General features: G+C 39.0%; 1 protein-coding gene across 1 annotated transcript; it reads left to right on the top strand.

Moving 5' to 3' along the window:
- The first annotated feature begins 2,195 nt into the window (after positions 1-2,195).
- Positions 2,196-7,339, top strand: LOC107038319 (toll-like receptor Tollo). Its single transcript, XM_015257348.1, has one exon. The coding sequence runs from the start codon at positions 2,466-2,468 to the stop codon at positions 6,378-6,380; it is 3,915 nt and encodes a 1,304-aa protein (XP_015112834.1). The 5' UTR covers positions 2,196-2,465; the 3' UTR covers positions 6,381-7,339.
- Positions 7,340-18,782: the final 11,443 nt, after the last annotated feature.

The following is an 18,782-nucleotide window of genomic DNA, read 5'->3' as shown; positions in this document are numbered from 1 at the left end:
AAAATACTTCAAAGCGCTAACTTAAATTTGCAAAAATAAAAAATCGTTCTCCCCACATGATAATATTTTCATCCGATCTCTTCGGTAATATTTTTTCACCGGGCTCCATCGATTCAAAGGTAAATTCCTAGGCCTTCCCCGCCGATTAGTAAATGTCTACATCAGAATAATAAATTTCCGGATAAAATTTATTGTTTTCATTTTTCGAAGAATTGACTATCCGCGTTGCAGATTCTTGGGACGCGTGCGGGTCACCTTGTTAGGGGTTCCGTCGCAGAAACCAACGGAAAAAGGAGGGAAAAAAAAGGAACAGACCGCAGGTATACAAGAAACCCGCGAAACAAAGTGAAAAAAAAATTGAAAAAAACCAATTGAAACTAAAAAAGTGAAAGAAATAAGGAGGTAAGGAAGGTGGAGGCGGATAGAAGGCCACACGAAAATATACGTGTGTATTGGCCTGACTGATTTATCGTTCCTCGTCGCTGAATCGTCGATCGTTGGAACGATAGCGGGAGGGAGGACCGGGAGACGATGCGAGACATAACAGAAGAAAAGAGGTGGATAAAGGGACTGGGGGGGGGTCTTCCAGGCGCGTTGGGATGATCGAGAGGCCGCCGCCGATGCCGCAGCACAAACAGACGTGCTCAGACGTTGACGGGTACATCCACTCGAATCGCGATCTGGACGGGCTACAGGAGTCGCATTAGCCTGATAGTTTCACGTTCTCGATTGGTTGGACACTGAATATTTCACGAGCATACGTCTTTACCCCCTTTGAGAGGGCCAGCTTGATTTTTTTTTCAGGAAAAAAAATGATTCTTGTGGAGTAATGGAAAATTTCGCCGGGGATTCCACGTCGAATGTCTCGGAATATTTGATGATAATTAATTGGGCGCATTGTTGAAAATTTTTGAGGAAAATTTCCGGTAGAACGCTCGGAAATTTTTATTAAATTAGAATTCCAGTGGAATTTCAAGGAATTTTGTCGTTGAACAGTGGAAATTGTACGAAAAATCAAAGGGAACTGTAAATTTCAGGTCAATTATTCCGTGAAAATTAATAGAAATCTGGAGATCTCTGGTAAATGGATTCGAAACGTTCAATTAATTGAAAATTTAACTAAATTGGGGAATTCTTGTTTTACTGTCGCTAGAACATTTGGAACTTCACGAAACTGAATATAAATATTCAGTCTCAGATTAACCTGATTCCTCAACTAATTAATAATTCACTAATTTATGCGCTTGAATTTTGCTCATTTTTACTCATGTTCACTGAATAATCAAACTGAAATTTACAGTTATTTAATTATTCATCAAATCAGGATTTTTTAACGACAAGATTATGTCAAATTTAAGTAGAAATGTCACCTGTTAAAACTTTGGGCACATTTACTGGGAATTTCGTATATCAAATTTTTTCCAAATATTCATTTAGTTGAGAGACGTATCAATTTTTTCTAAATCGTATTTCTCATGTTGCACACGACTTAGGATGAATTCCTCCAATGATTATTCTTTTCCTCTAAACCCCTTATATTCCAGAGCGAAGAATTTGGATTAATTTTTCAATGCCGACGATTATTGAAGTTCACTCAAGGTCATTGCTAACACGATCATCTTCACCTGGAAATGACTCGATTGGACAGATACAATATTGAAAAAACAAATCCTCCTCTCAAGTAAACGCACATTTTCCAAAAATAATTTATTTTTTCAGTGCGGATATCCCAAACGCACCCTCTCACCCGCACTTCGCCCCCAAACAACCGAAATTCGTGGATGCAGCCACGAGTGAAGTAACCACAACGAAAACACGTGGTTGAGATGTTTTAAACGCACAAAGTGCACATACGCCAACAAGTCCACAATGGAAAAGGAGTTGGGGCTGTTTACCTAGTAAGTAGCGTTGTCAGTCAGCCGGTTCGTCGCGTTTCCCCCTCGGGCGCAAAAGCGCTGTAACATCAACCCAACCCGTCTCCCTCTGTACATACCCATTGCCCGTGGGCTCCGAAGCAGCGTAACGAGTGATACAAGATGCAGTTCTCTATCCCGTGGGACGGTTACCGCTGGAGGGGAGAATGCACTGTGCACCAACCGGGAGGGGATAAACCCGAGTAGTAGGGGGGGTTGCAACTCTCTCGGAGCGCAGAGCCCACAGGCAGTTGGACTGTTGAGTCAGTCGTCCAACGTCTCTCCACCGAGATAGTTGTGTGAAAGCGTGAGCCGTCGATATCCCGACACGCGCGCACCACCCGCCGTAATAAAGTTTAAAAAGCCACAATAATGATCGACCGCGCGATACCAACAAAGTTCGCCCCAGTTGGAATTGAATATTAACAGAGAGCAAACAGTTTGAACAATAGTCAGTGATAAAGTGAAAAGTGACTATGAGTGCATGACGAAAGAGGATATACCGTCTGTTTCTTTTTGTTTGCAATAACAGAGAAATAAAAAAATCCAGCGATGGAGGTGCACATTCTCCTGTGGCTGACACTATTGTCAATGTCCACCGTATTCTCCCGCAGTATCACGAGCTTAGAGGCCCCTCGTGGCTGCGAGTGGAGGAAAGACCCCAATTCGGATAAGCAGAGCTTACTCTGCAGACTGAGAACCATAGCCAATGCCGTTGAACTCATTGGTAATCTATCAACAATTCAGGCTGACTCTGTGACATCGCTCATTCTCGAGTGCAACGATGCACTATTCTTCGAGTCGCAGATTGAAGATCCCAGGGATTTTTTAACACCACTGAGACACCTCCAGGAGCTCACAATTGAGCGCTGTAAAATACGGTATTTGCCAGCGGGTGCATTTGCATCGGCCCGCAATCTCCGCAGTCTCACCATAAGAACACGCAACAATGACTGGTCTGGTATGTCACTGGAGATCAATCGCGATGCACTGCGGGGCCTCGATAGACTGCGCAATCTGGATCTTGGTGATAACAATGTGTGGTCATTGCCGACGGAACTTTTGTGTGCAGTGCCAGATCTCGTGAGTTTGAATCTTACGCGCAACAAGTTACAGGACGTTTCGTCACTCAATTTCTCACAGCCATTGTCAGTGTGCACACCCAAACTCGAAGTACTTGAACTCAGCGACAATGACTTGAATGCATTGCCCAGCAGTTCGTTCAGGGGCCTTGGAAAGCTCAAGAATCTCATGCTCCAGGACAATGACATTGGATACATAGCCGATCACGCACTGGCTGGATTATCGGATTTAACGAGATTAAATTTATCGAATAATAAACTTGTTGCATTACCCCCGGACCTATTCTCGGACACCCGAGAGCTGCGTGAACTCGTACTGAGTAATAATTTACTAGACGTACTGGGCCCTGGACTGCTGGACAATTTGAAGAAGCTCCAATCATTGGATCTCAGTAATAACAATTTGACGAGCTATTGGGTGAAACGTGACACATTTTCACAGCTCGTGGAACTCGTAATTCTCGACTTGTCGTACAATAATCTCACGAAAATAAGCAGCAATGTGTTTAAGGGCCTCTACAACCTCCAAATACTCTCCGTAGAGCACAATAAGATCGACACATTGGGCGATGGTTGCTTCGGCTCACTCAGGAATTTACATTCTTTGACTCTCTCGCACAATCGAATTTCATGTTTTGAGCCCGGTCACACGGTGGGCCTCGGCGCCCTCGTACAGCTCTTCTTGGACGCTAATAAGCTACACAATGTGCATCGTCATGCCTTTGTCAATGTTAATACAAGCCTACAAGAGCTCTCCATGAGCGGAAATTCATTTACGGATGTGCCGGAGGCAATACGCCAACTGCGCGCTTTAAAAACCCTGGATCTTGGCAACAACAGAATATCGAAAATCAGTAAGGAGTCATTCGCCGGTCTCGGCGAGCTCTACGGTCTGCGTCTCGTTGACAATAAACTTGAGAATGTCACGAGAGAGGCTTTCTCAAGTTTACCAGAGCTACAAGTACTGAATCTCGCCAGCAATTCAATAAGACACGTTGAACAGAGTGCATTCTCGAGTAATCCAAAATTACGTGCCATAAGACTTGACGATAATCAGCTGACGGAAATACGTGGAGCATTCACCAGTCTCACCACCCTCCAATTGCTCAACGTCTCTGACAATAAACTGCTGTGGTTTGACTACAGTCATCTACCCTCGAGTCTTGAATGGCTGGACATACACAACAATCAGATAAGCGAATTGGGTAATTTCTACATGGTCCAGGGAAGCCTTCACATAAAGATGCTGGACGCCAGTTACAATCTCATCACTGAAATATCGGATTCGAGTATACCCGATGGCATTGAAACACTCAGGCTGAATAACAATAGGATACGGAGTGTTGCGCCGGGCACATTTTTGAGGAAAACCAGTCTTGAGAAGGTTATTCTCTATGGGAATGAGATTAAACACATTGATATAGCAGCACTGGCCATCCAGGAGGTGCCGGTGGAGCGCAATTTGCCGGAATTTCACATAGGTGATAATCCATTTTTGTGCGATTGCTCGATGGAGTGGCTGCCCAAGATCAATGAACAACCGAGACCTCGGGAGTATCCGAGGGTTATGGATCTCGACGCTGTGACATGTGACATGGTGCACATAAGGGCAACTCCAAAACGTCCGTTACTCTCGTTGAGGGCCAAGGACTTTCTCTGCCGCTACGAGGCGCACTGCTTCGCACTGTGTCACTGTTGTGATTTCGATGCTTGTGATTGTGAAATGACTTGTCCCGATAATTGCTCGTGCTATCACGATCACAGTTGGTCGAGTAATGTCGTTGATTGCTCCAATGGTGGTTATAAAAATGTGCCAGAGAGAATTCCCATGGATGCCACGGAAATATATCTCGATGGGAATGATCTTGGGGATTTGGGTAGTCACGTTTTCATTGGCAAACGGAGGCTCGAGGTATTGTATTTGAATAACAGTGCCATTTCCGCTCTCCATAATCGAACATTCAATGGTGCACCAGCATTACGTGTTTTACATCTTGAGGGTAATGCACTCCGAGAGCTTCGTGGATTTGAGTTCGATCAGCTGGAAACACTATCCGAACTCTATCTGGATCACAATGCCATTGCTGAAGTTGGCAATACGACTTTCAATAAAATGAAGAGCCTAGAAGTGTTGAGATTGGATAGCAATAGAATCGTCGATTTCCGGCCGTGGGAAGCATTGGCGGGCACTGGCGCTGGTGCTAGAGTTGCTCTTGAGGGTAATGCCTGGAATTGTGATTGCAGTAATACAGCTAAATTGCGATCTTGGCTGGGACAGCACGACGGCGATGCTGAGAAGATGTATTGCCGAGATGGAACTGAAACACTTGCCCAAGCACTGCGTCGCTGTGGTGATCCATCGACCGAGGCTGTCTCCAGAGGTATACCAGATACAAATCTCACGGGAGGTAACTTTGTACCACTACTGGCTGGTGCACTTGTTGTGGTCATTGTCATTTGCCTGGTGGTTGCACTTGCTTTTGCATTCAGACAAGATGTACGTCTGTGGGTGCACTCAAAGTATGGCCTTAGACTGGGTAAAGTAGCAAATCCACCTGATGAAGAACGTGACAGACTCTACGATGGCTACATCATCTACAACGAGAGAGATCAAGACTTTGTATCGGGTTGTTTGTCAGCTGAATTGGAGCAGTCGGGGTTGAGCTTGTGTCTTCATTATCGTGATTTGCCACCGTCGAGACATCAGGAGGCATTGCCACCAGCTGCTGCGGCAGCTCGACGCATTGTCCTGGTCTTCTCACCTGTGTTCTTCGCCAATGAGTGGCAGCATCCGGAATTTCGTGCTGCCCTTCGCTGTGTCCTTGATACCATTAGGCCGAGTTTGAGGAGGCGCAGGGTTGTCATTCTTCTGGCAGCCGAGGCACCACGCAATCAGGATACCGAGCTGCAGCTACTTCTTCAGACCTGCGAGGTCATCACATGGAGTGACAAGCGTTTCTGGGAGAAACTGAGATTCGCCATGCCAGATCCGGCGGACAAAAGACGAGATGGAAAGAAGATCAATGGTGACAGATGTGGTGTGAGGGTACCGGCGCGTTACACAGCCGCACCCTCAGCACCAGCGGACCTTTGGGCCAAGCCAAATGGGCTTTTGGTCGCACCGGTTCATCATGCACCCACGCCAACCCCCACGCAGTCAACCTACGTTAGTTCCGCATCGAGCAGAACTGAGGACGAGGACAGCGGTGCTGAGCATCAGCATCACGGTGGCTACAGTGCCCTTCACACTGCCAATGGTAGACCAGCAAGTCTTTCATCCCGTGGTAGCCATCTTTACAGTACCATACCAGAGCCACCATTGTCACAGGGACAGCTTGGTGGTGTTGGTGGTATGCCCGTTAATCCTCGTACTTATTTTGTGTAGCTTACATCCGTGTATTTAAAGATATATCGTAAAGTGTCGCCCAGATTGCTTTCATCAAATCTTATCCCTTCTCGTTTCTTCACTGAAACTCCCACGTGTTTGTACATAAGACATTTTTTTTTTTCCATTTAAATATGGAAGGATGGAAGATGAAAATTTATTGTGAGGAAGTGCGGAGGGAGAGTTCTCTGGACGTTTCGTGTGAACCCTATTTTTCTAGGGCGCCTCTAACTAAGACTGGATATGAATGGGATGTGAGGAGTTTGTATGGTAATTGAATTGCAGTGAGAAGCGTGTAATTATTGGCTGTCAGGCGACGGACAGACGTGAGTTATGGGCTCGATGACGGCTAAGTCCATACATGAAGACTTATAGCAAACGTTGATAATTTTTATATTGATTTCTATGCCTCTTCTTACTTTTCTTAAAATACCACCAGTAGTTCCTTGAACTTGTTCGCGTTCAACATTTTTCATGTTGGTTTTTTGTATTATTCGGGTGGGGGAGTAGGAAAATGTGTAAACAAGACTCACGTAATTTGAGGCAAAACTAGCGTCACGTTACCTCATTCTGTCCAATTGCCGACTGTGGCTTTTCTCGTGTCTGAGAAGCCACCCAACGCTTATTAGTCCATAAGGAGAGAAACCTTTGTAAATAATGTATCTACTTTTGTATATAGAACGAGAAAAAAAAAAACAATACAACGGGTTTGTTTGAGACAAATCTCCAAGGGCCCATCCTATAAATGTTCGTATTACAATATTTCTTAGAAAAGAAAAATGTGAAAAAAAATCTAAGACGAGAGACGAAAACTTAAACTTGTATTCTATTGTTGTAAATAGTGTTTCACGCGACGCATTTTATTCACCTGTTATACTAAATTAATTCATGATTGAGGGAGGAACCATTGAACCAATTTTTTTTCTAATAAAAAGAGAAGAAAAAAAAACGACTACGAAGTATTGAAAATGGAAAACGTATATTTGTCTTGTCAATCTTTTTCGAAATACCTATTCCCATGTCATCATTCACCAGTGATAAGATCAACAAAATTGCTTTCACTCTCCAGGAGAAACTTGTACATTGTTCTTCGACGTTTCCATGAAGAAATCCATTGACAATAGTATTGTTCGTGTTTTATCTATTGGTATTTTCGCTGGATCTGGGTGAGTTGGGGAAAAAAAAAAGATCGTCGTGTTCCGGTTACATGCTAACAGGTAGCAAAATGCACATCTTCTTTTCCTACACATCGATCCTAGATTTTGCACTCGAAACCAGTGTAAGTTTCTATAGCCAACAGTTGAACTATCGTTTGGTACAGTCATCACGTACACACTCATCTTTCGCTTCGCTTTCGATAACCACATTCTGGTGTCTCCAACGTATGAATCGAGCCGATGTCGCATATACAGTACATTTGATACGAGCATCGAATCGAATATTTCGAATGGGTCATGAGAAGTTGGTCATGCCTGTCTATGGGCATTTTGTAAATCATGCTTCAGGTGGTGAGGAGAGGATTGGTTAAACGTGGTAAGAATTATTAGTCCGTGCTTCACTCGATTATACGCTACTTTGGTACACGAGGCGTCGCACAACTTTACAAGCTCTGGATTTATTGTCGTCAATTGGTCATTCGTTATTTTCAGTGTTTGCAGGATGCCAATGCGAGATGATGGCAATTAATATCGTACCACTCCTCTGTTGACAGTGGATTTCATTCTATATGATGTTTATCAATTTAGTCGTAAAATTTTGCGACGAGGTGACACAGACGGCATATTAAAATTTTTTTCAGTCATCTTTCCTTGATGACGAACAATTACATCACTTTACGAAGATATCTTATCTTTTTACCAATAAAAAAATATATATCTTATTTTTTGCCGTTTGTAGAGAAGAAAAATTGAGAAAAATGGAGTTTTATCGTTGGCAAAAAAATGCGTTTGTCATATAAATTTAAAAAATCAATTCAATAGAGAATTTCGGGTTATGCATGTGTCAATGATTTTGAGCCGATGGAGTTATTGTAAATTGAGTCATGAAATGGATTTTATCAATTTTAGCATCAGTATGATACGACAAAATGACTAATTGCTATTTTTGAAATCACGTTCGCTGAATGAACGAAAAAATTACCTCATAAACTATTTGAAACTATTTGAAATTTTTCTATTCTTTTCAACAATATTTTTATTTTTAATCAATAGCTTATAAATTTAGGTCAATAAAAATATTTCTATTTTACGACATGAAACATTTATTCATTTCACATGAAACCTCTATGAGAATAAAAAAAAATTCTTTTGATACGAAAAAAATTCATTTAAAAATTCGAGTTTGAGTATAAATAAAAGCTTAATGACGAGTTTTTTTAATAAACCCATGTATTGTATTCAAATAAACAATTCATCTAGGTGTAGCCTAGCAGCCGTTAATGAAAAAAACTGAACTTACTCAAGTTTATTTATAAACAAAAAAAATGATCCCTCAAATAAGTCACCCCCATCAAGTCTCATTAGCCATGATCCATTTCATCTCCGAGTTTTCCAACTTTGGTTCCACCAACAGAACCATTTAAAAAACTAACGTAAAACTAAGAATATCCCGGCGCATCGAGCGACTATAACGATGATATCTCCGACAGCTAGAGATAAAAAAGTTATGCAGACGTTAATTACCCAAATCGATGGGGCTTTGAAACCGAGGATAATTGCTTTTAAATGGATCAGTCTTCAGAGCGGAAAACTTCCTTTAAAAATGTCATTCTCAATGACGAGGTTAAACTAGATTTAAAATTTTCAGAATGTCTTCCAACTTTTCCAAGCTCTCTCCACAGCCCCGCAAAGGCTTATTCCTCTACACACATTATCGTGTTCCACTGAATTGGATTTTCTTGGACATTAACTCTAAGACCCCCCTCAAGTTTTATCCACCATTATGATGTAAATTTTCCAGACCGATTACGCTGTCCACTGCATAACCAATAACATGCGCGATAATTTGTCGGAGCTATCCTGGTGAATAGTCTCGTTGATGTGAAAAGAAAAATGTGACAGAGTTGCAGAAAAATGTTGCTTTGAATCCTGGAAAATTCTCGTCAGCGAATTTCCTCTCATGTAGTCCTCAAAATGTACCTCTAGCCACGTAATTCTTTACATTTATTTCTCCTCTCTCTTTCAGGTCTGATTTTCTACAGAAACATATACGGCTGAGTATGCCAAATTCTCGTACAGATATCCCAAGCTTTTCGGCATCATCGTTTTTTGATATAAAAAGAAAATAATATCATACAGCATAAACGAAGTGGCGTCTTGTGGTCTTCCACTGCTATTTCAACATGCCCCTGATGCCATACCAGTACCAAAATCCCCTCCTTGGGATTCGCCTGGTAGTGCGGATTCCATCTTCGGCTCGTTTCATTTCAACAAAAACTGGGGGAAAGGGGCACTGGATGGAGAAAAACGAAAAATTGAGTTTAAATCCCTTGCGTTGGTATGGGAGCGCTTGGTATCTCTTGGGTTTGAAAAAGGGAGAGAGGGCTCAGTTGGAATTCAAGAGACAGGATGAGATGAAGAAACACTACTCGAGGTATTGCCTTGGATGATCTGGACGAAAGAAATACACATTGACTTTCGGAATTGAATAATCGCTGCGTGAGTGGATGAAAATTCTCACCTTGTTAGGTGCTTTCTGGGATCTGATTGGAGTGAAAAAAGGGGAACGGGGAGGGGAACTAATTGAAAGAAATTTGATAGGTTACATGTCGCAATGACAGGTGAAAATTTTAACAGATACTACGAGCAATTCAACACTGACGGTTTTTTAATGGAGTTTTCTTCTCATCTGATGTAATAGTGGAAATTGAAAATGTTTTTTGTAGCATCAATGCTGAGGGATATCAGTTTCATATAGTGTTATAGTGTTGGGAAAAAGGTGGAATTTCGTGGATAATTGATCAATAATTTTTAGGAGGGGCACAGCGAATTCGATTTAGGGAGGAAAAATAGTGAAGTATCATGAAATTCCACGTTTTTATTTGAATTTCAATAAGACATGAATATTTAGCTCTAAATTATGATGAATTTTTAACTGATCCAACATTTAGGTGTGTGCTTACCTGAATGTTCCTGTTTTATGTTAAGTTTCCTGTAAATTCAGTTTCTATTGATTTTCCTGTAAGATTTTGATTTTTTAGTTACGAGATTTCTTGAAATTTCAGTGGAACTGTAATGTGTGTCCAGAAAAATTTTTCTGGAAATTTTTATCACATAATTTCATTGAAATTTCAAAGCATATCATCACTGACAATTCCAGATTTTACATAAAATCAATGGAAACTGTAAATTTCAGTCCAATTATTTCATAAAAATATGAAAGATATATTCTCGAATTTTTAATTAATTGAAAATTCTACATAATTTGGCACTGAATATTCATGTTTTATTAATGGAAAATGCAGTGTAATTTGGCATTGAATATCATGTTTTGCTGTAATTTTATTTTTCCTTCGTGACGCTGTCTGAAAGGTCTCGAGGCCTCGAAACAATTTGAAAAAGTGAAAGATCCCGAGCCGTCTGTCGAACGCCAAACTAATTGCCCTGGCTACCATCTCGATAAGTTCGTACACCTCCGCGGTAACACAAAACCCGTTAGAATCAATTATAATGATGACGTGCCATAATGCGTCAAAACAATGTGTTACGACCAATCAAAACCCTTTCCAATGCGAGCGATAAGTGTGAGTAAATTATTTTCTCCCCATGTGATGAATGATTTCCGTTCAATCATTTGTATTTTATTTTCAACGAGTTATTTATTTCGTGCTCTGATGATGATTGAATTTCATTTCCAATTTATGGATCTGAAAACATCTCTGATAAATTGAAATATCACATTTTCGTGATGTTAAAAATACAGGTGTGGTCTATTTTACCATGAGTTATCGTTTTTCAGGTGTGCTTCGATTTCCATTAAATTCGAGTTGTTTAACCATGTGGATAATTTATTTATCACTGAATAAATTCACTGGGCTCTGAGGGTGGCCAATAGTTACCTCACTCTAAAATTTATGTTTCAATGCTTTACATTTTGGTCGCATGAAATAGAAAACATATAACGGAAAAAAGAGACTGTACATTGTCATTTGTGAATGCAGTTAATTCGGCATTCACAAATTGTTGTCTCTGAAAATTTTTGACCGGTGAAATCATCCCGTCCGCTAAATGCCTCGAGGTACAACGCAATTTTTAATAATGTTCACCCGAAGGGTCTGGGATAACAATTAAATGCTCTGAATAATTCATGTGCCTGCATCGTAACGAGATTCATATTTTCAATAATCATAGTGTGGCCATTTCATAAACACGTCTGGTGAATACTTGAGGCGGTATTGGGGGTTTAGATTGCAGGAGAATTTACTGAAAAATTGAAAAGGGAGAATAATGGATGGGTCTCAGAATGATATGTCGCGTCTGTGAATTAGTTGCTTCTAAGTTCAGGCCAGGTCATGTGTCTGGTGAATCCATTATGCAGGTTGAATCAGTCGTCTCCTTATTGGGATGAAATTCACCTGGGATTCGTGTAGAGTTCAACTGACCATACGAATGGGAAAAACTATTTTCAGTATAGGTGTTGATCGTGTTTACATCCGGAGGATAATAAGGGATACAACGGAGTGGTTTGTTGAAATCATAATAGAATGTTGGATTTTGAAAAGATCATCTTTTAAATTAATTTGTTGAGCAAAAGATATTTTTCAAATTCTCCAGACATTTTCAGATGGTGAAAGTCAATTTTTTTGAATTTTTCAACATTTAAAAAAATAGTTAAAAAGAATAAATTTTGAGATTATATTTTAAAAAATTGAAATTTTTTGAAAAACTGCACTTTCCATTGACATGTCAAGCAATGTCGTTCATTAGAAAATCACATTTTCCTTAAAACTGTAAATTTACGTTCAATTATTCAACTAAATTATTGATTTCATATAATTAAGATATTTTTATTGTCATCAATTTTCCACAAATAAAAATAGTTAAAACGAGTAAACAAATTTTGAATGAAGAATGAAAATTCATTAAAATATAACATTCTAGTTTGGGAAAATGACCCTAAATGTCCCACTCCAAGTCATCGCGCAAACAATGAATAACCCTAAACACACTGAAGAAGATGAAAGAGCAAAGAGAAAGAAGAAACAAACAAATAATATGCAGGAATTTCTCTGACAAGCGGCATCAGTCTTCAAACGCAACCAGAAAGCGACTGAGGAAAGAAAGAATGAGCGTGGGCTGCGGTATAGAAAATTGGTGTGCTGCGTGCGGCATGAAACAGATTCTTACTATTCCGCTAGGAACAATGTCCCCCATTCGTATGCAGATTCTCACCGACAATGTGTATGTATATACATGACTCATGAAATCAGCTGAGATAAAAAGCTACGTAAACGGTGGAATATTGAACGAATACGTGAAAGTAAAAAGCCGTGGAGCCCGCTCCGGTACATCACCAAGTCACCCAAAATAATGTGAGATTGAAAAAAACCTGAGGGACAATGTCTCATCACCACAATCGATTTAGTTTCGGGTGTCCAGTTTTCATTCAACTATTTCTTTTTTCATCTTCCGGTGGGAATAAAAAAAAAACGGGAGAGAAATTCATCGGATTGGTTTGGAGCTTGAAAAGTCTCTCGTGTTGTACCGTTGAAAATTTATGTTTGAAATTTATAATACACATTTTTATCACATTGTGGTTCCAATGAAATTCCAAGGGAATTGATGGAAACAGTCAATTTAAGTTCAATTGTTCCAGGAAAATTCCAGGGAAATTTGGACAATTTCGGTGAATATATTATTCTTGAATTTTTAATTGATTTTGTCCCTTAAATCGAATTCGATATCACTCTTCTAAAAACGACTAGTCAATTGTCCATAAAATTTCAAGGAATTTCGTCAATAAAAATTCAAAGCTTTCAGTTGAATGATCTCATGAAAATGAAATAAAATCTGAAAAAATCAGCTAAATAAATTCTCAAATATGCAATTTATTTCAACATTTTTCCCCCTAAATCGAATTTAATGCCACACCTCTAAAAATTACTGATTAACTGTCCCTGAAATTCCAATTTTCACGCAACATTTAAAATACTGAATGAAACATTCAATGAAATGTTGAATTTTATCGTGAATTAATCATACATCCACTGAGAAATCCAAATTCCTGACGAGTCATTCTGTTTTTTATTTGTTCATGTCCTACCTACATAGCACAACAACTCGAAATTGAATTAAAAATTCAAACCTCGAAATATCCAAACACGCGTTCACATTAGCTTAACAAATGCTCGAGGAAAACACAAAGAGGTAAATTGAAAGGACAAGTTATTAAAATGAATTTAAAACCGACATCCATTCAGAGATGACAATGGTAGATACTAGTGACGGGATGAGGAAGAGGTTTTTGTGGCGAGGGAAACAGTGAAAAGGCCAGCAGTGGATGAGCAACCCTTGACTAATCCGTGTTCGTTTCGCTGGATCACGAGGGAGAGAGAGGCAAGTACAACAAAAAGCATGTGCCTGGTATGATACCGGTCTCGGAGCTAAAATCTCACGGAAAAGGGCTTTCCTTTGCACGGGTGAGTGGGTGCCTGGAGAATCGAATGTACTGGTCTTTATTTCGCTAATTGACCGGCATTGAGCCCTTTTGATTTATGTTTCGTTAGGGTCCCTTGTGAGGTCAATTTGCCGGGGACTATTATGTGTAATGCTTTTAAGAGTACTGTTTTCGTGGGGTTGTACAGACTAAAATAAAAGGATACCTGAATTTTTATAATAGTTTGCAATGTTGACTGAATCGAAAAATTAAAATTTTCTAACAGCCCAGTGTATTCATTAATTCAGGAATGTTCCTCTTTTGTAAACGAACAGATAAGGCACTATTTATGGTCTCCAACGATTAGTTTGTTTCCATTCTGAAGTGATTATAGTGTACTACACGATAAGAATACGAGTTTTTCATACGAAGCAGCGAGGCAGGGATTATCAGAAGCCTCCACGAATGTATTTCAAAATGTTTTGGGCATAATTACTGAAGAAACTGAAGATCCACCGATAAACTCAACAAAGCATTCGAAAATGGTACGAAACTTTTACCATCTTGCCATATACGCGAAAGAGTTGTCTAAAGTGTGATGGATTTCTACGAAAATTCTTATCATGAGAAAATCAAACTGAGATAGACTCGAGATAATTTAATTAGCCACCAATTGGGGAATGAAATTTCACTCGGGCGCCCCTGCAAAATGTTCTGCTTGTTTAACATGTTTTCTAGAAATATTACCTCCGAGACTTAACGCTAGTCAAACACGTTGAAAACTGGATGATTATTAGAGACGAAGCACACAGTGGAGTCTTGTCGTTAGTGTACTGAACTATACATCTTCCTGGAAACTTCTCATACGCATCGAATCGGCAAATTTTCCGAGGCCTCACCGTCACGCCAAATTTTACAAGGTCTTGCCAGGTAACTGAGGGTACTTGTAAGCACTTCAGCTGTCTCAGTTGAAAAAGCAAATACGTTGAATTCACTTTTTCAACGCGAGTGCAACAAATGGGGGAGTAATTTTTTTGTGATGTTGATTTAATTCAGGGAGAAAAGGCTTATAAAATGCCATGTTTGAACCGGAAATTTGCAAGTTTTTCAACTCCAAGTAGAAATTAAACACAATGTACTTGAATTTTCAATTGAAATAAAAATTCACGCTTTGTTATTGAATAATTTAACTGAAATTTAAGATTTTCATTATTATTTTTATCAATTTGTCATTTTTCTGGACAAGGTGCCCTCAATTTACGGGGGAAATGACTCTTAAATCTCACCACTGCTTATTATCCTTCCCATGCAACAATTTCTCAGAGCCGACTGAATACCGTTCAGATTAATTCATAGTTGCATCGTAATACCAATCGCCTCAACAAATTTTGTCGGGTGATACAGGAATCATCAAGGCGGAATGATTTATCGGTTCAATTGATCGTGACTATCGTTATTAATTTCAGCCAATTATTTCTAGACCATTGGAGCAACCAGGGTCGACAGCATTATGGCCTTTTTCATTCCCCGACCCCAATAGTGTAAGTTATGTTAAACAAGTGGAGCAAAAAATTTCTTGACTCTAGAAAAATCCAAAAACTCGTGAATGAATTCGTGTGGAAATTGTAGTCTAAAAAAATCACGTCGAAAAACATTGAATTAACTATACCATAATTTGGCACGAATAATCGAATAAAAAAAGAAGAAGAATTCAGGAAATTTCTCCGCTCCGGAAAAATCCAAAAACTTGTGAATGAATTCGTGTGGAAATTGTAGTCTAAAAAAATCACGTCGAAAAACATTGAATTAACTATACCATAATTTGGCACGAATAATCAAATAAAATAAGAAGAAGAATTCAGGAAATTTCTCGGCTCCGGAAAAATCCAAAAACTCGTGAATGACTTCGTGTCGAAATTGTAGTCTAAAAAAATCACGTCGAAAAACATTGAATTAACTATACCATAATTTGGCACGAATAATCAAATAAAATAAGAAGAAGAATTCAGGAAATTTCTCGGCTCCGGAAAAATCCAAAAACTTGTGAATGAATTCGTGTGGAAATTGTAGTCTAAAAAAATCACGTCGAAAAACATTGAATTAACTATACCATAATTTGGCACGAATAATCAAATAAAATAAAAAGAAGAACTCAGGAAATTTCTCGGCTCCGGAAAAATCCAAAAACTTGTGAATGAATTCGTGTGGAAATTTTAGTCTAAAAAAATCACGTCGAAAAACATTGAATTAACTATACCATAATTTGGCACGAATAATCAAATAAAATAAGAAGAAGAATTCAGGAAATTTCTCGGCTCCGGAAAAATCCAAAAACTTGTGAATGAATTCGTGTGGAAATTTTAGTTTGAAAAAATCATGTTGAAAAACATTGAATTAACAATGCCTGACATATTTCAAGATCAACGGGGAATTAATTCTCCACGGATCTCCCGGCTTCTTCAGATCCTGAACCCCCGAAATGCAGTCCCAAAACCTTAAACTCTGCATGGAACAATATTCGACTTACCCTCAAAAAATTGTTTGGCTTCTGGTGCGGCCGTTGGAGTCGGCATACTTCAGAGTGAAATCCCCTGAAAAAAAAAATGGAGAAGTTATGTAGTTGCAGTCCTACTCGTGTGGTGTGTGGGCTATTGTGAGCTGCAGGAGGTATACAGATCTTCCAGGCTCGGCAATGGGGATTTTTCTCTGTGTGGGAAAAACGGGGTCGATTCGTCAAGGATAACGTTAAACACGTGCAGAGATCTGTGACGAATGCAACCGGATACTGTCTTATGACGTGTCTTGGGGATTCCTCAACCACCCGCGATACACGCATTGTTCATTTTCCAAAGTGAGCAATCACTTTTTTTTCGATACTAACATATGGTTGGCTTTAGTTTTTGACAGAATTGATTGAAAAATCATTCTTTGTGTAGATCATCTGGACACTGAATTCAATTCAGTGGGAGAAATTGTGAATTTTCATGGAATCATTGAACTAAAATTTGAAATGACAAAATGTCTTGAAATTTCAATGGAATTATAACGCGATAAAAATTGCCAAGTGTATCAAAAATTCAGTCAAAAAATTTGAAATCATTTCAAATTTTCTGTCAATTTGAACTATGAAATTCTTTATTAATTCACCAATCAAGAGTATATTGATCTCAATTTTCCCCAACAAGCAGGCTTCCAAAAAATATTCACCAAAAATCCAGTGAAAAAAATGCAACAAGTAATAAATTCTAATTTCCCCACTTTCCTGCAATTTCTATTGGAATCCGATAATGGGCTGCCCAATTTCACTTCAACATTTATTGTTTTCCATCAGAATTTCCGGTCGCATACAAAAATACCCAGACATGTGCACCCCAAAAATTCAAAAAATCGAAAAAAATAATTACGTTAAAATGTCTCCGGCTATCGCCACCGGAATACAAAAAAAACGAGTTTTTAATTAATTTCAACGGAAAAAAGGTGTTAATTAATTGACTAATTGAAGGGGAGTATCACAATCAGAATATAATAGCAGTGATACAATCTCTTTTATTTTTTTTTTCAAAGATCATGGAAACAACGGTGGTAAATATAAAAGGTGCATGCACCAGCGGGTGTGTTTGCCGTATAAAAACCATGCGTTATGGGTACGCATATTAAAATAATAGACCTGGGAAAAGCACCCCCTCCCCCCCCTCTTTAGGATTATATAGTCATGAGTTTATCGGTAAAAGCACGACAGGCCGTACCGCGAGCGCAACATGAACAAGGTACCCCTGGCAATTAGTTTAATGTTGGTATATACTGGAGGGAAAAATATAAACTGAATGTATCAAGAGAGATGGGGCAGTAAATTCTATTCCTGCTAATGAATTATTGAACTGTATCGAATTTTTTTCATCGACAAAGGCTCGGATTTCCCTGGATTATTCATTACATTGAGAATTCCGGGGAATGGGCATTCACTGATTATTATCTGGCTCAGTCACTTTTCCTTTCACGCTGCGCATCATTTCAATCCGAATCGGGGATGACAGATGCACTGGGGAGGGCGACGGATCAATTTGGATCTCCTCGCACGGATGATTAATCAATCTGGTCGGGAAATGACCGTGACATTCAAATAGATATAAACATTCTCGTTGATTAATTCCAGTTGATCATTTTGTTTTGCTCACTAGTCGGTTTTATTCAATCAACGGGAAAACTTAAATAGAAAGGTTTCAAACATTTTTTCTTTCATAAGGATATCATTGAATGGAATGGTTTATTGAGATTAATTTTATTACTTCGTTCATTATTCGATAAATTATTGAATTTTCAATGAATTAATCAATTCCAGTTGATCATTTTTTTGCTCACAAGTCGGTTTTCTTCAATCAATGGGAAAATTTAAATAGGGATATTTCCAACAATTTTTTTTTATGAAGATATCATCAAGATTATTGTTCATTCCGTTTAATTTGATCATTTCGTTCATTATTCGATCGTTGAATATTCACGATTTCTCCCAAATTTCCTCAGGAATTGAATGCTAAAAAAACTAAAATCACTGATAAATTAATTGACCTAAAAATTAATGCAGATTTTATCTCAAAACTTTTTCTCAAAAAGACCGTAAAAAGATTCCCCAAATGAACGACTTATCCAATCTCAAATGGAATTCAAATTCCCAATACTGACAATTCAAATGCACCGATTGCTCGAATTTCCAAAAAGTCCCAACAGTGTAATTCTCCATAAATCATCGGCTAAAAGAAGAGAGAAAATTCGGGAAACATCTCTGTATTCAAATGAACCTCTCACGGCCGT

The sequence above is a fragment of the Diachasma alloeum genome, unplaced genomic scaffold, assembly GCF_001412515.2.
Source record: "Diachasma alloeum isolate Michigan unplaced genomic scaffold, Dall2.0 Dall_scaffold_00280, whole genome shotgun sequence".
Taxonomy (NCBI): Eukaryota; Metazoa; Arthropoda; class Insecta; order Hymenoptera; family Braconidae; genus Diachasma; species Diachasma alloeum.
Note: the sequence above shows the minus strand (reverse complement) of the source record. Positions and strands in the feature narration are given on the sequence as shown.

What these genes read in the sequence shown, in the direction of transcription:
- LOC107038319 (XM_015257348.1), top strand. Translation starts at nt 2,466, where the DNA reads ATGGAGGTGCACATTCTCCTGTGGCTGACACTATTGTCAATGTCCACC.